This window comes from Ctenopharyngodon idella, chromosome 21, assembly GCF_019924925.1.
Source record: "Ctenopharyngodon idella isolate HZGC_01 chromosome 21, HZGC01, whole genome shotgun sequence".
In the NCBI taxonomy this organism is placed as follows: Eukaryota; Metazoa; Chordata; class Actinopteri; order Cypriniformes; family Xenocyprididae; genus Ctenopharyngodon; species Ctenopharyngodon idella.
The window spans coordinates 13,536,811-13,558,422 of NC_067240.1; the positions used below are offsets into that span (position 1 = coordinate 13,536,811).

The following is a 21,612-nucleotide window of genomic DNA, read 5'->3' on the forward strand; positions in this document are numbered from 1 at the left end:
AATCTAACTCTTTCCATAATAAAATAATAAAATTAAAAAGGGTGACCAAATCTTGATATGAAAAAGGCTTCTTTGAGGCAATCCCTATACTGTTCATGTCAAAGAATATGAGGTAAAACAAAAACCTCTAGAAATGTATGTTTTCAGCACACGAATAAATAACCCAAACTCTATATATCTGACAGCAATGACATATACTGTTTATTTGTAATCAATACAAAAATCACAATTTGTCACCATCTCTCCAATATCTTAATAGTGATTTGTTGCAGTCTCTAGTAAACTGATTCATGAAAAAGCAGAAAATAAAGCACCTGTTAGTTTAGATTACATGTCTTCTCAGTCTCAATCTGTGCTGCTTGTTCCACTCTTTTCAAATGGGCCGTCCTGTACTTCCTTTTCATGTCCTTCAGCAGAGTTAGTGCTTCTTCATATTCTCTCTTACAAATATCATTCCCTCCTTTAAGTACATTATCTGGATAGAGAATATATGAAGTTGCATTTAATATTGTTCAATGAGCAATGCTGCATTAAATATCAATTTATTTATATTAAAAGTAGTTTGGAGGTTTCCTAGATGCCATATCCACAATCTTTGGACTGAAGTTCATTTATGCAGCGCAGTCCAACACACTAGCAATCTGTTAAGTGTTGAAATAATAGAGGAACAGCTGCAGAGCCAAATAGAGCTTTTCAAAGTAAACAGTGCCGCACAATCACTATAACATCTCTACAGTGAGCTTGTTAGTTGACCTGCTAGTTGATGATGACATTTATTTGCGTGCTCAGTTGGAAAATATGTCCTCTGAAATAGCATCTCTAGGCTTGACTTGCTTAATTACACTGGGTTCTATCTTGGTTTTGTCATTTTAATAAATAAGTGACTAAAGACATTTTAAAGCCTGCTATAAAATGACAAAGGAAGCATCTGTTACCTAAGGGAACTTTGCTTATTGTTTTCGTCTCCTTTATTTGGGTGAGAAGTTCCTCAACTTTTTCTCCTTTAGACTTCTTTGGTCCCAAAGGTGGCAGATTTCTAATCTGTGAAAAGAATGTTCCTGCTGTGTTATTCATAAAAGATGACCCAGGATTCAATAATGGCATTAATATCTAATTCGGTTTACATGCTGACTGCACAGTATAGAGCCAATGAATGACCACTGACCCTTTTCTCTCTTTCGGTGTACGGCTTCTGAGGAAGGTCCAGATTTGCTTTAGAATCTCTGTACACAAGAAGGTTCTTGAGCGTGTGCTCCAAAACCCTAACGGCATGTTGAATTCCTGCATCAAGAGAAATAAATGACAACACAAACAAACAAATCGGCACTGATTCAAACAAAGCAACACGTCGACCAAAGACTTTAAGAAAATTCTTACCAGAAATCTCAGGCATTTCTGGCTCAGATGAGTCATCAAGCAAGATTTCGTAACCAATCAGTTTTTCTGGACATGCTTTACTGGATTTTTTCATCTCCAGGTTGGTTTCCTTTGCATCATCCAGCTCTTCTTGGTATTCAGATTCATTTAGGCCATTAATCTAGAAAATGAAATAAAACAAAAAAAGTTTTCTAACATGCATTTCACACAAGTCTTGATGTGTAGATTTAGGTAAAAAAAATACCTCTGTCACAAAGAACGGCTCTGCATTTTGATTTGTCTCAAAGGATATGTCTGCACTTGTCAAGTCTAAATGCTCCTGGCCCATGGCAATGTCTTCCTCGTCTTCAATGCTTATTTGAGACGATAAGCCAAATACATGTGTTAGCTCATACTCTGAGGGTAAAGGACTATGTTCTCCAGTATATTTCTTCGGGCAGAGTGGTTCTGTAGCATGCTGATTTGCCATGATCGAAGGAAATTTTGGTACATTTGTAGTTCTCACCTGAAAATGTAAGTGGAAGGTAAACTGCTTCTGAAAAGACTTTAAAAACATTAAGTGCTAAAATCAAACTTCTAAATTTGTGACACCTTTCTTTTAGGATTGACAGGGAGTTTAATATGTCGCTTAATGCGATCCGTTGTCTTTTTTCGTGTTATCTCAATACCCAGCTTGTCCTGAAGAAAACAGGTCAGCATTGGTGGGTCGCCTGTATTGAAAAACACAGAAAGAAGATGTGCATTTTGTAAGATTTAGTTCATTTAATACCATAGCAATGAGCCTACTCGAGGATGTGTGAGCTTACCACTTCTCTGTGTTGTCAAGGGGTTTGAGTGAATAACAAGCTCATTGAGCTTTGGAAACAATGCCACAGGCAACAATGCCTCTTCCTCAGCTATCTAGAGGGAAAAAGTGGCGAACAGCTCTGCTGTCAATGACTTCATTCGGCTGTCTATGTTTGTAGAAAATCAAATGCTTTTTTAACCAGTGGAAAATACACAGACCTCATTGTTGGCCAAATTCAGATGACGAAGTTCTGGAAAAGGTAGACAGAGATCCAAAGAGCATCTATCATCCTTTCTCTGATCAACGTAGCATTTTAAGGGACCAGAATGCATTTCATGATATGCTTGTTCATCCTATTGGATATACAGGTTACATTATAAAATGCTGATGAATATCGACAATAAACTGAAAAAAAATATTTATATATATAAACAAGAGACTTCCAATCCTACTTCCAATGTTTTTTCTGGGTTTTGCTGGCTCATAGTGATTTCAGAGACTATTTGGCAAAGAAAGGAAAAAAATTAACATATAAACAATTTGTTTTCCAACCTAAAGTGCTTTTCTTATTATTATTAAATATACTAACACTTTATCCTCTTGTCATTCATCAGGCTTAGGCTCTGTCCGATGCTCTGTGGAATAATGCCTGTCTGGTCATCTTGTAATGTTGCCATTTGTTCTAAGAATGGTACTCCTGAGATATAATTTCCTTGTAGGTTTAGATGACGAAGCCTAAACACACAAAAAGTAAAGTAAGAAAAAACTAATTTAAAAGAGAAAGTGAGAATCACTTAAATGGTTCCTAAACGATAAAATGTCAAACGTGAGCATCATCATTTTGCATTTTCCTTATTTATTAGTTAATAAGTTTATAATTTATAAATTTAAAAACAAAACAGAGCCCTCTAATCACTTAAACACATTCATGTTTACAACACGTTTCGTTTAAAATTCTAAAAGAACATTTTTGCGGCTGTGCCTCAAGGGGTCAGTCTCCACCAAGAAAAATGAAATAAACTAGACTGATTTGATAGACTACCTAATGTTACTAATAACTGATTGTAATGTGTGCACATTTTGTATAGAAAATTAGGATTACTGAAATTTTATTCTTGTAAGAGAATAAAAGTATCAAATGCTGTTTGGTATGTTGATTTTGTGCAAAATAATATTGCTATTTTGGCAAATTATTATTACATAGATACATGAAGATTGTTGTTTAAAAAAAAAAAAAATGTATTGCAGAAAATAAATAAATATGATAAATATGATTCCACTACATTCCCTAATCACCTGCCACATGTAATGCAGGACTAGTTAAATTATCTGTCTTGCTGGATGAAATGAATTCATTTGAACACTTCAGAATCTCCAGAGTTATGCCACATATTACTCTAGAAAAAGCTTACTAACCTTTGTAAGTTAGCAAGACTCATAAACACTTCTGGAGATGATAATTTGTTGTCATCAAGCATCAATACTTCTAGTTTTTGAAATTGCAAGGAACCCTGTTGTGTGCTCCTAAGAAAGGGGAAAAAAGTTATGATAAGGTCATTTTAAACATTCAACACTACACTGAATCTTTGTGTGTAGTTCTTTTACAAAACTCAGGAACTATGGATTCTATGTGTTTTTAAATTTAGGCTAAAAGTCACTCGCGAGTCGTGACTTAATGGTCAATGCTTTTAAAATAAAGGCTAAGCATAGCATTTCTAAGAACATATGCTGCTTAGATAAAGTCTTTAAAAAAACTAAAGTAGTAAACATTTACTTTTCTCCAGGGCAGGTAGAAGGTCCAGCCATATTAAGTGGAAGCATCTGCAGCTGGTTTCCAGTTAGATGGAGCACCTTCAAACGTGCTAACAGGCCTAGATTTAATATACTTTCTCCTGTTATGTTATTGAAAGATAAATCCAAAACCTGGAGAAAAAAATAAATAATGTCAAGCTTTTTGATCTTTACAATATTCTCAGTGACATCTGCTTTAATCATTTAAGAGCAGAATATGAACACAACCTTAAGCAAACTCACCTCCAATCTCTGGAATTCTTCAGCATGAATCTCAAAGTTATGGAGACTGTTCAGTGACAGGTCCAATTCTCTCAGTGCAGGAAACCTGCCAAAAGATTCTAGGGGAAATAAATAAATAAACGAAATAAACTATACTGTGTGTGTATATATAGTAAAAATATATATATATATTATAAAAAAAAATTTATTACCTAAAGTTAAATGGTTATCAGAGGCATTTATGTAAGCAATGTTATCAAATTGTTCCAAACCTTCAAGTTTCACCTGTTTAAAAAAAGAAAAGTCAGTCTGTGATATAATGGCAGATGTGGCTTAAAACATTGGTTCTCAAACTTTTTGACTCCAAGGCCCTTCAATGTCCACAACAATACCCATAGATAATAATATCCAATATCCAAGTTAATATCTAAAATTTGTTATCTAAAAGTTGTTTTAGCTTATTTTAAAGCTTTTTTTTTTTTCTTATTTTAAAGATTTCAAGTCATTTTGATGCCCTGTTGGAAGTTTCCTGAGGCCCCCTGGTTAAGAACCACTGGCTTAAACTAATAAATGAACTTTTAATAATGTGTTTTATACAGGGCTTACCGTTTGCAAATGCTGGCCATTGATGTTAACAGAACAGAGGTCGGAGGGCTTATCCACACAATGCAGTTTAATCTGAAGTATAGTGGAAGTGTGTGTTCAGTAAGAGATATTGAACATCAGTGTCACAGTGAAACCAAAGAGTGAATTAATAGCAAACAGTTACTAATTCTTAAAGCATTCTTACTAAAAGTTGAGCATCTAAAGTGTTGCTTGCACTCGCTGGTCTTTCCTTTTCATGTTTCCCAGAGTGCACTTCAAAACATGATCCTGAAACATTTTTCCTTTTTGATATTCCCTCTTCCAATGTATTTCTGTGTGCTATGAGCCAGTGTCCTGCCCCTTTAAAAATAAATAATATCACAGTGCACTGTTTAATAAATATAACTATTTATTTTAAATGCTAAGAGTTCAGAGGCATGTTTGCCACCATAGTCAGTAAGAGTTTTTAAAATAAATTAATACTTTTACTCAGCAAGGGCGCATTAAATTGATAAAATAAAAAATGACAGTAAATACTTTCACATTGTTAAAATAATTTCTATTTCAAATAAATGCTGTTTCTATTCATCAAAGAATCCTAAAAATATAAATATATAAAGTTAATAAGAAATGTTTCTTGAGCACCAAATCAGAATATTAGAATGATTTCTAAAGGATCATGTGACACTGAAGACTGTAATGAGTGATGAAAATTCAGCTTTGCCATCACAGGAATAATAATTACCTTCTTTTCTTGGATGAAAATATGATCTTATTGGAAAACAATTTGAAGGGTAACTTTCTCCATTGTCAAATTTGTAAATCCCCAATCCTGTCATCTCTTTTAGCGAGCTGTTATCTCCTAGATAACAAGTTGTGAACAATTACGCAACAAAATACAGACCAAACAAACAGTTAACCAGAAACGTTAAGATTAAGTACTATTTAGTAACTCTAAAAACGTAACTTACATTAACTCTGAGCCACTGAGATCCATACCGAATAAACAATACATGAAGTCTGTCTTGAATGGTATCTTAGCAACCGTAATTAAGCGATATGGGAAATGTAGTGCTCTTACAGCGTTTACTGACTCTGTTGAGATTTTAACTCAATGAATACAAGTTGAAAATCGTAAATTGATAGAACAAAAAGTTATTCAAGACCCCACTGAATGAATACAAGTGACTGGAATAAGTTACTGCGTGCTTGATGGTTCGGAACTACATGTCCCACAATGCACAGCGTGCATTAGTTTCCTCTTTCGTCTTGCCCAGCTGATCAGCTGTCCGCAGTGGAGGAAGCTGGAGACGGAGAGCTTCCTCACACAATACTGTAAATTCCAACGGATTGCTAATGAGATGCAACATATGGAAGGCGAACTGTACAGATTGTATGTATTGTCCGTTTTCGCCTTAATATTTTTAATAATAGGGTTTGACGTCGTATCGTTTGATTTAACTATGCATATGTTAAGTAACCACTGATCCTTGACTAAATATTTACCGTTCAGCAGGACCAGTATTTTCTCAAGACGTCTCAAAACTACGGAGCCCTGGACAAGACATGCAGGAAAAAATAGTAGGCTAAATCGTGCGCACGTTTTAGTAAATCAAGGGAACGAATTAGTAAATTATGACATTAGCATGTCATGTGCGGGGCTCCGTACAAAACCAAAAAGTTTCTAGATATTTGTGCACGCCAGAAATTTCAAAGTCTACTGCAGTACGTTACAACGTGTCATATACCTATATGTTTTTTGCCTAATTGTTTATCCAGGAATGACTGACAGCATGGCGTCAAAAAGCTACCCAAAACCCCAGCAAGCTCTCCCTGCACGAACAGCATTATTTCAACAGAGGGATGGTAAAACATACAGAATTCCTGCTCTTATCTACATCAGTGATGGTCAGACTTTCCTTGCCTTTGCTGAAAAGCGCAACTCTCCACGTGACAGTGATGCAAAAGTGTTGGTCATGAGGAGAGGCTCACTGCAAAATGGATCCCTTCAAGTAATTTAATTTTTCATATACAATATATTATTAATATTTGTAATTTTATTTTAGTTTTTATTGGGGATAAATAAAAAATTGCTTTTAGTCAGCAAGGACGCATTAAATCCTTTAAAAGTGACAGTAAAGACTTTTACATTGTAAAAGATATTTTATTTCAAATAAATGCTGTTTTTTTGGCCTTTTTATTCATCAAAGAATCCTGAGAAAAATATATCAACATTTTAAGCATCACAACTGTTTTCAACATTGATAATAATAAGAAGAAATTTTTCTTGACCAATAAATCAGCATATTGGAATGAGAATTATGGATTGATGGCTGCTGAAAATTCAGCTTTGCCTTCACAGGAATAAATTACATTTTAAAATATATTCAAATAGAAGTTATTTTATATTGTAATAATATTTCACAATATTACTGTTTTACTGTATTTTTTTATCAAATAAATGCAGCCTAGGTGAGCATAAGAGACTTCTTTTAAAAACATAAAAAATATTACCAACCCCAAACTTTTGAACAATAATGTATGTTTATCATTCAGTATACACAATTTAATGAATTGTCATTGTTTGCAGTGGTCTCCTGTTCAGATACTATCTTCTGCCTGTTTGGAAAATCATCGCACTATGAATCCTTGTCCAGTCTATGAGAGTAAATCCAAAACCATCTATCTGTTCTTTGTCTGCATATCGGGCGAAACCACAGAGTGTCACCAGATTTCTACGGGTAGGAACCAAGCCCGGCTGTGTTACATTACTAGTACAGACTATGGCCAGAACTGGAGCAAGTTAACAGATTTAACAGATAGTGTTATCGGAGATGAGATTTGCAACTGGGCTACTTTTGCAGTTGGACCAGGACATGGGATTCAGATGAAAAGCGGAAGACTAATCATTCCAGCTTATGCTTATTACATACACTGTAGGTGTTTTCCCTTCCATTTTCCACTCATAGTCAGGCCTCATGCTTTATCATTCTATAGTGATGATTGTGGTGTCACCTGGCAGATGGGCGGGAAAATCCAAATGAAATCCTGTGAATGTGAAATGGCTGAGATCATAGACCATGCTGATCGGAGTCATTTGTACTGCAATGCCCGTAGTACACGTGGCCATAGAGTGGAGGCTTTAAGTGAAAGCAGCGGAGCAGCTTTTGACAACCCTCACGTTGCAAAGAAACTGGTGGAGCCTCATCACGGCTGCCAGGGTAGCGTGTTGAGCTTCCCTGTGCCCGAGCCATCGGAGGAAGAGGAGAAGAAACCAAGTGATTGCTTGACGCAGTTAGACACAAAAACTTGGTTACTCTACTCCCATCCAACTAATAAAAAGAAAAGGAGGGATCTTGGAGTTTACTTGAGTAAATCACCCTTGAATTTTTCTGGTTGGGGCCGACCATGGATCATCCATAAGGGTCCCAGTGGATACTCGGACTTGACGCAGTGTGAGGAGCGATTTGCTTGCCTCATGGAGTGTGGAGAAAAAAGTGAGATTGAAGAGATAGCCTTTGTAGAATTCAAGCTCAGCGATGTATTGTGCACTTGAAATGATGAAAGAGTAAATGAACTTTATTAGGACTTCCTGTGGGATCTTTTAACATTTGCTTCTGGGTTAGATTTCGATCTTTCTGCAAGGTTATAAAAAACTGGCGAGAAAATAGCAGTATTTGGAATTCAGATAAATTTATCTGAGGTGAATCCCAGCAGCTTTCGAAATCAAGAAACTGTCTGATATAATAAATTAAGCTGTTATTGTGATAATTGAATTATGCCTTTATTGGTACTGGCTTGATACATGTAAGACATGCTTTACCTTGTATTTATTTTTTGTAATATAAGACATATGCCTATTATATGCCCATTGACCTTAGTTGTAGGACTTAAAGGTGGTCACTGCTCATTTGTATGTCATAACTCTTTGAGAGCATTCACTGAAATGACTGCATAACTGCATGCTAAAGTTAAAATACTAATTATGCTTGGACAATAAAAACAGGTGATTGATATACTTACACACACACACATATATACACATATATATATATATCAGTGGCGTTTCCTCCGAGGAGGCAAGGAAGGCAGTGCCTCCTCAAAAAAAAAAAAAAAAAAAAATAGGATGAGAAAATAATCCATATTACATATAAAACAACACAAATATTACAAATTACGACATTAAAAAGAGCGCAAGTCACTCGTATTTCTAAAGAAACACTGCCCAACAGCGACACCCGCAGGTAAAGTTACAGCAGGAGACAGGAGCCATGCCTCCCTTTTCACTCATACAAAACCATTGTGTGTGTGCGTGTGTGTGTGTACAGTGTAGGCCTATATGTATCAGCGGTTTGGATTGCGTGTCAAACTGCTGAAATCACATGACTTTGGCGCTCCGAACCTCTGATTCGAAACAAAAGATTCGAAGCAGTGTTTTGAAATCGCCCATTACTAGATATTGTTGAAAAGTCGTTATTTTGTTATTTTTGGCGCACAAAAAGTATTCTCGTCGCTTTATAATATTAAGGTTGAACCACTGTACTCACATGAACTGTTTCAAATATGTCTTAGAACCTTTATGGATCTTGAGAGGTTCGGAGGCCTCACTGAGCCATCGGATTTTATCAGAAATATCTTAATTTGTGTTCCGAAGATGAACGAAGGTCTTACGGGTGTAGAATGACATGAGGGTGAGTAATTAATGACAGAATTTTCATTTTTGGGTGAATTAACCCTTTAAGCAATATCACAAGAAAGAGGGCTGTTTTCACAGATATGAGCACAATTGCAAACATGATATTGGATTTTTTACAAATGTTCAATAAACAAAATTTTATTTTTAAAACATTAATCTCAACATCATTTATGCATTTAATTGTACCAATTCAGATGCAACTTGTGCTCCACCTCTGCAGTGTAAAGATGAATTTTATTGTTAGTGATGAATTGACTGGTCAATTGTGATTGGTCACAGCTAATGTCTTATTATTCTAATTGTAATTATTGATTAAAAATAAAAAAATATTGAAGAAAAAAAAAATCTGATATCAGTAAATATGGATCTTTCAGATGAATTTGATGAGTGCTAGTCTTGTCTTGGTCTTGACTCGGTCTCGGTCTTATCTTGGTCTCAACCCCCCATAGTCTTGGTCTCAGTTTAGGTGGTCTTGACTACAACTCTAAGAAATAATATGGATAATTTTAGTGTGGTTATGATTTTAATCAAGATGAACAATATATTGTACTAATATATAATATTAAAACGATTTTAAGTTGTCTGCCTCCCACCTTGTGCATTATTCAGTATCATTTCAGGATTTAAGCTCTTCAAGAAAGTCTCATTTTAACATTTCATCATATATTTTGTTAGAAATGTCAGTAGGGGGCGATCTTAAGTTGTCAGTCCTGTTACCATGACTTTGTACAGTAAACTGAAAAACTCGATATTTTTATAAACACTTAAGCACGCGGAAACTGGATATTTGTATAAATAAACACTTAAGCACACGGATAGGGATGGTTAAATGTACTATTACTCGTTTTAATGTCGCAGTAAAGAGAAAAAAAAAGAAAAAAAAAGACCCAGCGTGTGTAAGATCAAGTTTGGTTTCGGGTAGCAGTAAATGGGTAACCTAATCTGCAGCGTACTTTCACTTTTGTAGCAGAAAAGAGCATTTCTGTGAGTATGACGTTCATTCATGCAGTATCATATTAACTTTGCGTCACGTTGCTATTTAGTTCTGGCTGCTGTACGCTTTAAAAGCCAGCTACAGCTAGTCCCCGAAAAACAACGCCAGAAAGTTTTGCTGAAAGTAACTCTCGTCTCAAGGCAGCAAGCATCGAACCGTCACTTTTGCTTTCAGGTTGTTATCATTTACTTAAATTATTTGTTGTGCATGTGCTTCGTGGTAAGGTAAGCATTGTGATTTAAGCAATGACTGCTTGTAATTTAATCCAAGTAAGGGAAATACACACGTTGCACAATTCAGTCTCTCTATGGATATGGAAAGAATAGCCAAATGAAGGAAGGACAGGGTACAGCAAAAATATTCGATGCACTCCTTCATTAAACAAGCCCTCTATAAGACTTCACCACATCGGTGCTAATATAAAACTGCTTATTCTATTTCTAGGACTTAAATTTAATAATGGACAAAACACAACCAGGAAGCAAATCAAGGCCCTTTCCAGTAACAACACTATTCAAACAGGAGCATCAAAACTCTGAAAGAAAGCAGCTGACATACAGAATTCCAGCTCTCTTCTATAATAGTGACAATCAAACCTTCCTTGCTTTTGCTGAAAAGCGGAAAACTGCAGACGACACAGATGCAGATGTCCTTGTGATGAGAAAAGGAATATGGAAGGATGGAAGAGTTGAGGTGAGACTTTATATCAATATTTACATTACTGTTTAGTCTTGTACATTATTACATAGTTCTCTCGAGCTTCAGTATTAATAATAGGCCTGTAATAATCTTGCAATGTTGCTACGCCGAATGTTTTGTACATTTTAATGTACGCGTTTTTTTCTTAGTGGATGTTTCAAGGTAATATACAGGTATAATTATAAAATAATTTCAACTCAAATCAATATTTCATGTCCATTTATTTGGTGAGTAGCATATAATGAGCATAAACTTTGCAATTTAATACAAGATTTGCACACACATTTTTAAGAAGAACTGAATACTATAATTATAATGTTTATTATTATTATTATTTTATAATGATTTTTTTTTTTTTTTTTTTTCAGTGGAATGATGGTCATGAGTTGCTCACTTCAGCTTGTTTACCAAACCACCGCAGCATGAATCCATGTCCGGTCTATGAGAGAGATTCCAAGACCCTCTTTCTGTTTTTCATCACTGTTCCCGTTGGGGTCTCTGAACACAAACAAATACATAAAAATAAGAATCAGGCACGACTTTGTTATATAACCAGTAAGGACACTGGCAAAACCTGGAGCCATATTACAGACTTGACAGCAGATGTGATCGGTGAGCAGGTGAAGGACTGGGCCACCTTTGCTGTTGGACCAGGACATGGTGTTCAAATGAAGAGCGGGAGACTGATTATCCCGGCCTATGTGTATCCTTGCCACTCACTCAACTGTAAGCCCACATCACGTGCATTTGCATTCTACAGTGATGATAAAGGAAGCACTTGGCATGCAGGAAAACGTATGGATGGTGAGTCTTGTGAGTGTCAGATGGCTGAGATCATAGACGACAAAGGTAACAGCACACTGTACTGCAATGCTCGAAGTACATCTGGCTACAGAGTCGAGGCTCTAAGTGAGAGTAACGGAGAAGCTTTTGAAAAGCCTTCATCTGCACGTAAGCTGATAGAGACCGGACATGGCTGCCAAGGAAGTGTGTTTAGTTTTGCCCCTGATCAAGCGCCTGAAAAAACATGGCTACTCTATTGCCATCCAACCAATCCAAGCAAGAGAACGTGCCTTGGCGTCTACTTGAATAAAACCCCGTGGGATGCCTCTGAATGGGAGGATTGTAAATTAATCATCCATGATGGTCCAAGTGGATACTCTGATCTGGCTCAGTGTGGGGATGGAAAACACTTTGCCTGTCTCATGGAATGTGGAGAGATAAGTGAGTTTGAAGGGATAGCCTTTGTCCTTTTTAAACTCTGTGACATTATTTAGGCCAAGGGCGCTGAATGAGACAGCAAAGAAAGCAAAAAAGTAATTTTCTTTTAGTTTGCAAATTATTAAATTACTGCTAAAAAAGCTTAGTAGTTTTTTAGAATATTAAGCAGCACAACTGTTTTCAACATTGCTAATAATAATAAATGTGACACTTAAGACTGCTGTGGCTGATGAAAAATCAGCTTTGCCTTCACAGGAATAAATGATATGTTAAAATATATTAAAATGGAGAACAGTTATTTTAAATTATAATAAATGATCACAATATTACTGTTTATACTGTATTTTTTTTATCAAATAAATGCTGTTTTGGTGATCATAAGAGACTTACCAACCCCAACCCCAACAGTAGTGGTCATCAGAATACTTTCTGATGTATTGTCATCTAGCCAAAAATATCCAGAAATAATAATGCAAAGTAGTTTAGTGTCACTATTCCATTTTTGTTGTTAATGTCAGTTTTTTTCTTTTGCAAAACTACTTAGCCAGCTTCTTTCCTCACTACCGTGACAGTTCTTCTTCCAACCCTCTATCACCTCATCTTATGCTTTATTTATTTTTAGTTGTTACAAATTTATTTTAAGTAGTCCTTTATTAGTGCTTGAGTTGAGTCTCAAACCTCTATCTTGGACAGCATGACAAATCTGTTTGCAAACTTGTGAAATAAAAGTGAATGCAACCCTTGCATGCCTCTGGTTGGTATCTGTCATAGTTGAGCGTCCATAAGGGTCCCAGTGGATGCTCACAATTGATACAGTGTGGGGTTTTTTTTTTGTTCTTAGCAGCAGTAAAATGTGCAAGCAGTAGTTTTAATACAGATTTTACAAGTTTTACTAATGTTATGCTACCTCTTGAAATCCTTAAGCACTTTTAGAAAAAAATAACTATAGGGAAACAGTAACTGTTGCTTCTGCTCATTCTGCTGTATCACACCTTTTCAATTCTTTAGTATTATTTGAGTGCTCAGTAAAGATAAGATGTTGTGGTGTTTTGATCAATTTGTGCAGAGCTGTGACTGTCAAGGTGGAGACCATATTCATTTTTCACATGAGAGCTAGTTATCTCAGTGTTTATAGTTCATGCACCTAACATGCATTTGATAAGTGTAGGCTCATAAATCATTTAATAATTATTCTCTTATTTTTCCAGATACACCAAATATCGCCATCATAAACTTATTACACAGATTGGAATGAAAACTGAAGTCCTCAACTAATGCTTTCCCCACCTAGTCCAGTAAACATGATGAATTCATCTGTAGCTATTAGAAAGGGCGGTAACTTGGAAGATCACCAGATATTTGCTGGATGATAATCATATGACATGTAGTTGATTGGAATGTAACAGTTACATAAAACAGAATAAAACAAAAAATCAAGTAGAGCTTTTTTTTTATTTTATTTTTTTTATCCAACACAGTCCTTATTGATGTGGAGTTCTTTTAAGGGTTGGGAGACGTTATTTGGTGGACCTTCAGGGAACATTCAGGACGTACTGGGAATGTTTAGGGGACTATTAGGATGTTCTGATGAATTCCCAAATGTCCTCTATGTAACGCTCTCGCGCAACCATAACATAACCAAAATAGAACGTCCCCCTAAACTCATATCGGGAACGTTATTAAATGACCAACAGAGGACCGTGTGGGAACGTTCTGTTAATGTCCCAAATGTCCTCTTTGTAACGTTCTTATGTGACCATAAAATAACCAAAATGGAACGTCCCCCTAGTCACATAAGGAACCTTGAACTGCAGCACTTTCATTACCAAAAGAGGACATTTTAGGAACGTCCGTAATGTTCTGTAAAGGTTTGGAATTTCCGTCACCTTTAGAGAACTTTTAGGGAACATTGCGCAAGGTTCTGAGAACGTCGCCTTGTACGTGGGCACCTAGTAACAGAAGGGTTCGCTGAATTTTACATAAGAAGAACCAATCATATTGTAGAAAAATTATGCAATGAATCATGTCACCTTTGCCATGCGTCTATTCTATAACAACTGTTGTATTCTTTTGCTGGTGGGATTTTCTCTGAAACTGGTCTGAGATCATCCCGGCCTAGTGAAGCAAGGCATTGTCTGGAGTCTTGTCTGATTACTGCTGTGCAGCAGGATAGTGGAATGCTAAAGGTCTTAATCCCAAGATCTTAATGTTTATAGGTGGCAAGACTATGGAGTCAATTTAAAGCCACATATCGTTGTAAAAGAACTGAGCAAAATATTGAGCAAAAAAAAAAAAAAAGTTGTTTTGCAAACAAAAATAAAGAATTGCTAAAGAACAATAAAGTATTGAGAGAAAAAACATTTTACAAATCAAGACCAGACGATGTTCTACGGCCATGTCCGGAATAAAGAGTAGCCTATCCATATCACACAGTACAGTTAGGGTGATATTATATGACTTAACCCATGATACAAGATTTAGGAACAGAACTAAACATTTAAAAGACATGTACAAACAACAAAACATACTACAGGTTGGGGCCCATAAACAGCAGCTTCTGCTTTTAAAGTGGGAACTGCTTCATCTTTCAGTAATAGCCTTTGTGCAAATCCAGAATTGAACCAAAGTCCCTTTAAGACAAGTCATTTCACTCGGTGACCATAGAGACAGAGCGCATTTAGTATAATCTGAATTGTTTTGGATTGTTTTCGGGGGGGAAACAATCCAACCGTCTCCATTGACTTTGTATTGCATGAGGCTGCCTCCTTGTCATTTCTGACTTATTACAAAAAACAGAACAATGTCTAAAAGCTGCTATGTGACATGGTGTACAGCAAACACTGTTTAAGGACACAAAAGTGGATACAGGCAGTGAGACAGAGCGCAACAGGTCATATTACTATAAGAAATAAATTGGAGGGGAACGTAATCGGCGACAGGTTATGCTAAACAAACAAAGAAAAAAAACATTAATTATTTTTAACCATGTCAAAGAATGATTTCACCTGTCGCCGAATACGTTCCCCTCCAATGCATTTCTTATAGCAATATGACCCGTTGTGCTCTGTCTCACTGCCTGTATACACTTTTGTGTCCTTAAACATTCGTTTTTTGGAGTCGACAGCTTATAAAAACTTAGTTCTTCATCAGAATACTTTCTGATGTATTGTCATCTAGCCAAAAATATCCAGAAATAATAATGCAAAGCAGTTTTGTGTCATTATTCCATTTTTGTTGTTAATGTCAGTTTTTTTCTTTTGCAAAACTACTTAGCCAGCTTCTTTCCTCACTACCGTGACAGTTCTTCTTCCAACCCTCTATCACCTCATCTTATGCTTTATTTATTTTTAGTTGTTACAAATTTATTTTAAGTAGTCCCTTATTAGTGCTTGAGTTGAGTCTCAAACCTCTATCTTGGACAGCATGACAAATCTGTTTGCAAACTTGTGAAATAAAAGTGAATGCAACCCTTGCATGCCTCTGGTTGGTATCTGTCATAGTTGAGCGTCCATAAGGGTCCCAGTGGATGCTCACAATTGATACAGTGTGGGGTTTTTTTTGTTCTTAGCAGCAGTAAAATGTGCAAGCAGTAGTTTTAATACAGATTTTACAAGTTTTACTAATGTTATGCTACCTCTTGAAATCCTTAAGCACTTTTAGAAAAAAATAACTATAGGGAAACAGTAACTGTTGCTTCTGCTCATTCTGCTGTATCACACCTTTTCAATTCTTTAGTATTATTTGAGTGCTCAGTAAAGATAAGATGTTGTGGTGTTTTGATCAATTTGTGCAGGGCTGTGACTGTCAAGGTGGAGACCATATTCATTTTTCACATGAGAGCTAGTTATCTCAGTGTTTATAGTTCATGCACCTAACATGCATTTGATAAGTGTAGGCTCATAAATCATTTAATAATTATTCTCTTATTTTTCCAGATACACCAAATATCGCCATCATAAACTTATTACACAGATTGGAATGAAAACTGAAGTCCTCAACTAATGCTTTCCCCACCTAGTCCAGTAAACATGATGAATTCATCTGTAGCTATTAGAAAGGGCGGTAACTTGGAAGATCACCAGATATTTGCTGGACGATAATCATATGACATGTAGTTGATTGGAATGTAACAGTTACATAAAACAGAATAAAACAAAAAATCAAGTAGAGCTTTTTTTTTTTTTTTTTTTTTTTTATCCAACACAGTCCTTATTGATGTGGAGTTCTTTTAAGGGTTGGGGGACGTTATTTGGTGGACCTTCAGGGAACATTCAGGACGTACTGGGAATGTTTAGGGGACTATTAGGATGTTCTGATAAATTCCCAAATGTCCTCTATGTAACGCTCTTGCGCAACCATAACATAACCAAAATAGAACGTCCCCCTAAACTCATATCGGGAACGTTATTAAATGACCAACAGAGGACCGTGTGGGAACGTTCTGTTAATGTCCCAAATGTCCTCTTTGTAACGTTCTTATGTGACCATAAAATAACCAAAATGGAACGTCCCCCTAGTCACATAAGGAACCTTGAACTGCAGCACTTTCATTACCAAAAGAGGACATTTTAGGAACGTCCGTAATGTTCTGTAAAGGTTTGGAATTTCCGTCACCTTTAGAGAACTTTTAGGGAACATTGCGCAAGGTTCTGAGAACGTCGCCTTGTACGTGGGCACCTAGTAACAGAAGGGTTCGCTGAATTTTACATAAGAAGAACCAATCATATTGTAGAAAAATTATGCAATGAATCATGTCACCTTTGCCATGCGTCTATTCTATAACAACTGTTGTATTCTTTTGCTGGTGGGATTTTCTCTGAAACTGGTCTGAGATCATCCCAGCCTAGTGAAGCAAGGCATTGTCTGGAGTCTTGTCTGATTACTGCTGTGCAGCAGGATAGTGGAATGCTAAAGGTCTTAATCCCAAGATCTTAATGTTTATAGGTGGCAAGACTATGAAGTCAATTTAAAGCCACATATCGTTGTAAAAGAACTGAGCAAAATATTGAGCAAAAAAAAAAAAGTTGTTTTGCAAACAAAAATAAAGAATTGCTAAAGAACAATAAAGTATTGAGAGAAAAAACATTTTACAAATCAAGACCAGACGATGTTCTACGGCCATGTCCAGAATAAAGAGTAGCCTATCCATATCACACAGTACAGTTAGGGTGATATTATATGACTTAACCCATGATATAAGATTTAGGAACAGAACTAAACATTTAAAAGACATGTACAAACAACAAAACATACTACAGGTTGGGGCCCATAAACAGCAGCTTCTGCTTTTAAAGTGGGAACTGCTTCATCTTTCAGTAATAGTCTTTGTGCAAATCCAGAATTGAACCAAAGTCCCTTTAAGACAAGTCATTTCACTCGGTGACCATAGAGACAGAGCGCATTTAGTATAATCTGAATTGTTTTGGATTGTTTTCGGGGGGGAAACAATCCAACCGTCTCCATTGACTTTGTATTGCATGAGGCTGCCTCCTTGTCATTTCTGACTTATTACAAAAAACAGAACAATGTCTAAAAGCTGCTATGTGACATGGTGTACAGCAAACACTGTTTAAGGACACAAAAGTGGATACAGGCAGTGAGACAGAGCGCAACGGGTCATATTACTATAAGAAATAAATTAGAGGCGAACGTAATCGGCGACAGGTTATGCTAAACAAACAAAGAAAAAAAAACATTAATTATTTTTAACCATGTCAAAGAATGATTTCACCTGTCGCCGAATACGTTCCCCTCCAATGCATTTCTTATAGCAATATGACCCGTTGTGCTCTGTCTCACTGCCTGTATACACTTTTGTGTCCTTAAACATTCGTTTTTTGGGGTCGACAGCTTATAAAAACTTAGTTCTGGGTTTTTTAGCTTGTTTTCTGTTCACCTTGTCACATAGCAGCTTTTAGACATTGTTCTATTTTTTGTTTTAAGCCAGAAATGACAAAGAGGCAGCCTCACGCTATATAAAGTCAATGGGGACTGTTGGATTGTTTTCCCCCCCGGTGGGCGTGGTTTTCAGATTATGACGCGTGTCGCTCTGTCTTTATCTTTGAAATGTCTCTCGGGCATGCAAGTGCAGCTCCTATCTCTTTGAATGGGGAAACATCAAATTCTCCAAAGCTGTTTGCCATATTTAAACATTCATATTTGATCTATATCTATCTGTATTCTCATTATAGGCGCCAGCACAATGTTTGTGTCCGATCAGGCACGGCTAATCAAAGACGGTTGTCAAAAAAATACATGCCGTGAGGCAAAAATGGTTTGCACTCTGGTGAAGACTGTAGACAAAAGTGGAGGTGAGTTAGAAATATGAAGATGAGATAAAATAAAATAAGTGCTTTTGCCAGCTCCTTTGTGAGATTTGTTTTTATTTTTCAGGAGCAGTGATCCCCATATAACCACCTACCCAACTTCTGTGTATTTGTACAATGTGTATTGCCAAGGAAATAGAGTCGCTGACTCAGTTGTTTGAGATTGGGCACAGCCCAACATCAGCTCTGGCTGTACTTAAAAGTGACCTGTTGGCTGAGCATGGCAACAAATATGTGTATGCCTCAGCCAACCATGCCCTTTGCCCAGACCTTCAGTTTTTCTACAGGTATGTGCCCTGAACAACCCTTTGACCACCAGGAGAAAATAGTAGACAGGTAGAGATCTTAAATATTTTCTTAGTATTTCTGGTGTGTTTACCCATGAGGCCTATTTAGAGGGTTTTATTGTACTGTATTTATCCTTTACAGTTTTTTTTTGTAACTCATTACAGACACAAGAAGTTCCTGACCTACCTATCAAGTCTTTACAGTCGACATGAGAGTTGGGCTCTTAGCTATAGGAGGGACTTGCCAAACACGTGGCAACCAAACAAATAACTACGTGGAAGCTGCAATGCGTGTCTTGAAAGACAAAATACTTCAAAGGACAAAAGCATTCAACCTCCCTCAATTATTCAACCTTTTCGTCCTCCCGACTAGAGATGTACTATGAAGCACATGTGACAGACGTTGCACTTGGCCATTCGAAGGCATTCCACTGGTCAAGATTCCTTGCTACAGAAAGTAATATTTAAGCATCTGATATTTCTCAGGTAAAGTATGATTTTTAAATATAAATTGTTATAGAATTGACTATTCTTTTGTCATTATGTGTTTTAAGCCATCTTGCAGCCTTGTTTTTTCATCCTGTCATCATCAAAGTTCAAATCCAATAAGAACACTAGTACAAAGGAGGCATGAAAGTACCCCTATGTAAAAAGTAAACATTTGCCATTTTGTTTTACAGAATTGGCATATTAATTATTGGCATATTAAAAAGAATCTTGACATTGACAAAGCACTAGTAACATTAAATATGCATATTCATTTTTGTGAATACATGCAGTAAAATAAAAATATATAAAATAATATAGATAATGTAATCAAGTGTTTTAATAGGTTATAACATCTGTGAAGTAAAATGTTATTTATTGTGCATTGGGTAGAGCTGTCCCACTACTTAAAATGTGCTGGGACAGTTAGTTGAGCAAAAAGATCATTGCATCTCAATTCTCACAAAGATGTGTTCTGTGTCCTTGTGTCCTTCCAAGTTCATTCTTTAAAGCTAGTCTAGCAGTCTAGTCTTTGAATTCTTAGAATTGAGAAACATCTAATATATCTGTATTTTATGTCTTCATGTCACTGTTAGGTTGGAGAGAAGAAGTTTCAGGTGAAATCCTCCACATCAGGGCACACCTATACAGTGGACATGGAGTTGGAGCTCTGCACATGTCCTGTTGGCCATAGTGGAGCACCGTGCAAAATTACAACATCACCTCCATCAACTTTCTTCCCAAAACAGCTGGAATGAGGGCTGAGCTGCTTATAAAAAAAATAACAAAAGGTAATAATTTCTTTGCAGCATAGGTTGTCACACATGGACTGACACTACCTTCTTTAGATATTTGAACAAATATGTCCTGTTTATCATCTTCACAGCCTCAGTTTCTCTTGACTTCCTGAACCCTTTACGGCAAAATACGCCTAAGCCAAGCACATTAGCTGTAGGTAAGAAAGTTCAATTGGGACATAAAACCTTCATTATTCATACTTAATTCTTAATAAAACAACTTGTACAGCAGTGTGACATTTGTTATAGACATGCCTCCAAGGCAAGAAACCTGCAATACTGATCATCATTACCATCTCAGTGCTCAAGATGATGGTCAGTGTAAAGGGAGAGATGGTGCTGTTTTTTTTTTTCTGTTTTTTTTCTTTCTAATGGTCAAAACCCAGTTTAAAACTTTTATTCATGATTCTATGTACAATAACATTTGAGAATGTAGGCTACATATGACACCACTGTACTGACAAATACAGTATTTGTTAAGTGGATGAGGATAATCTCATTTCAAAAATATTAACTCAAAATATTAACAGATAACTTAAGCAAAACGTTCATGAAAATACAGTTGTATGTTATAAAGAAACTGAGATAACAATGCAAAAGCTGAGAATGTGTGACTGAGTCAAATAGAATACTTACAGTGATCTGATTACACAAGGAAAATGGAGAAAAATAAACAAAAATCAATATATCAGTCAAATATATATTTACATATATATAAGAATTTAGCAAGAGCTACGGAAAGACATGCAAAGTCTAGGAGCCATATATATTCTGCTTTTAAACTGAAGCTGTTCAGGGGGGTGAGAATCGATGAGGCACTTAGCCAGGCCGCTGCCATTGGGGCACAGCGACACAAAAAAACGTGATCTTTTACGCAAACTGATCATTGCTGTTCTGTATTTGGGCCAACAAGAACACGCATTTCGTGGTCATGATGAGTCTGCTAAAAGTAAAAACAAGGAGAATTTTGTGCAACTTCTAGAAACCGTTTCAGAGTTTGACCCAGCACTTGCAGAGCATCTGAAAACATCAACCATTTTCAAAGGTACTTCAAAATCAATTCAAAATTACATAATTGAGAGTATAGCCACTGTTGTAAATAATAAAATAGATCAAGAAATTCAGTCAACCGATTTCTTTGCCATTCAAGCAGATGACACTATGCCAGCTGTCAGTCATTCTGCGTTATGTGAATGTCAGTGGCGCTATTTGTGAAAGATTTTTGGGTTTCCACGACGTTAGTGCAGACAGAGGCGCTGAATCACTTTCTGAAGTGTTAATGAAAGTAATTCAGAAGTACAACCCAGAGGCTAAGTTAATTTGTCAAACATATGATGCCACAAG

The 21,612-nt window shown here is 36.3% G+C and overlaps 3 protein-coding genes across 12 annotated transcripts; 2 read left to right on the forward strand and 1 right to left on the reverse strand.

The window, feature by feature from the left end:
• Positions 1-175: 175 nt before the first annotated feature.
• On the reverse strand, positions 176-5,973 carry xrra1 (X-ray radiation resistance associated 1). Its single transcript, XM_051877404.1, has 18 exons — positions 5,734-5,973; positions 5,508-5,624; positions 4,968-5,122; positions 4,784-4,855; positions 4,390-4,462; positions 4,199-4,296; positions 3,939-4,087; positions 3,581-3,688; positions 2,754-2,899; positions 2,617-2,663; positions 2,383-2,517; positions 2,184-2,277; positions 1,969-2,087; positions 1,622-1,882; positions 1,378-1,537; positions 1,166-1,281; positions 936-1,041; positions 176-475 (listed from the first exon to the last, which is right to left on the reverse strand). Exons 2-18 carry the CDS (start codon positions 5,599-5,601, stop codon positions 318-320), a joined length of 2,091 nt encoding a protein of 696 aa, XP_051733364.1. The 5' UTR covers positions 5,602-5,624; positions 5,734-5,973; the 3' UTR covers positions 176-317.
• Positions 5,974-6,004: 31 nt separating this feature from the next.
• Positions 6,005-10,039, forward strand: neu3.1 (sialidase 3 (membrane sialidase), tandem duplicate 1). 3 transcript variants are annotated; one of them, XM_051877417.1, is made up of 4 exons: positions 6,006-6,155; positions 6,542-6,774; positions 7,353-7,698; positions 7,785-8,059. In XM_051877417.1, the coding sequence occupies exons 2-4, from the start codon at positions 6,544-6,546 to the stop codon at positions 7,814-7,816; spliced, it is 609 nt and encodes a 202-aa protein (XP_051733377.1). In that variant the 5' UTR covers positions 6,006-6,155; positions 6,542-6,543; the 3' UTR covers positions 7,817-8,059. The 3 variants fall into 3 exon arrangements, with proteins under 3 accessions (XP_051733375.1, XP_051733377.1, XP_051733376.1); XM_051877415.1 differs by having other exon boundaries at positions 6,005-6,155; positions 7,353-10,039; XM_051877416.1 differs by lacking the exon at positions 6,006-6,155 and adding an exon at positions 6,212-6,343 and having other exon boundaries at positions 7,353-10,039.
• Positions 10,040-10,171: 132 nt separating this feature from the next.
• Positions 10,172-21,516, forward strand: neu3.2 (sialidase 3 (membrane sialidase), tandem duplicate 2). 8 transcript variants are annotated; one of them, XM_051877406.1, is made up of 8 exons: positions 10,449-10,626; positions 10,897-11,145; positions 11,520-12,375; positions 18,564-18,683; positions 18,766-19,034; positions 19,151-19,471; positions 20,068-20,262; positions 20,358-21,516. In XM_051877406.1, exons 1-5 carry the CDS (start codon positions 10,462-10,464, stop codon positions 18,783-18,785), a joined length of 1,410 nt encoding a protein of 469 aa, XP_051733366.1. In that variant the 5' UTR covers positions 10,449-10,461; the 3' UTR covers positions 18,786-19,034; positions 19,151-19,471; positions 20,068-20,262; positions 20,358-21,516. The 8 variants fall into 8 exon arrangements, with proteins under 8 accessions (XP_051733371.1, XP_051733366.1, XP_051733365.1 ...); XM_051877411.1 differs by lacking the exon at positions 10,449-10,626 and adding an exon at positions 10,172-10,442 and having other exon boundaries at positions 20,068-21,516; XM_051877405.1 differs by having other exon boundaries at positions 20,068-21,516.
• The last annotated feature ends 96 nt before the right edge of the window (positions 21,517-21,612 follow it).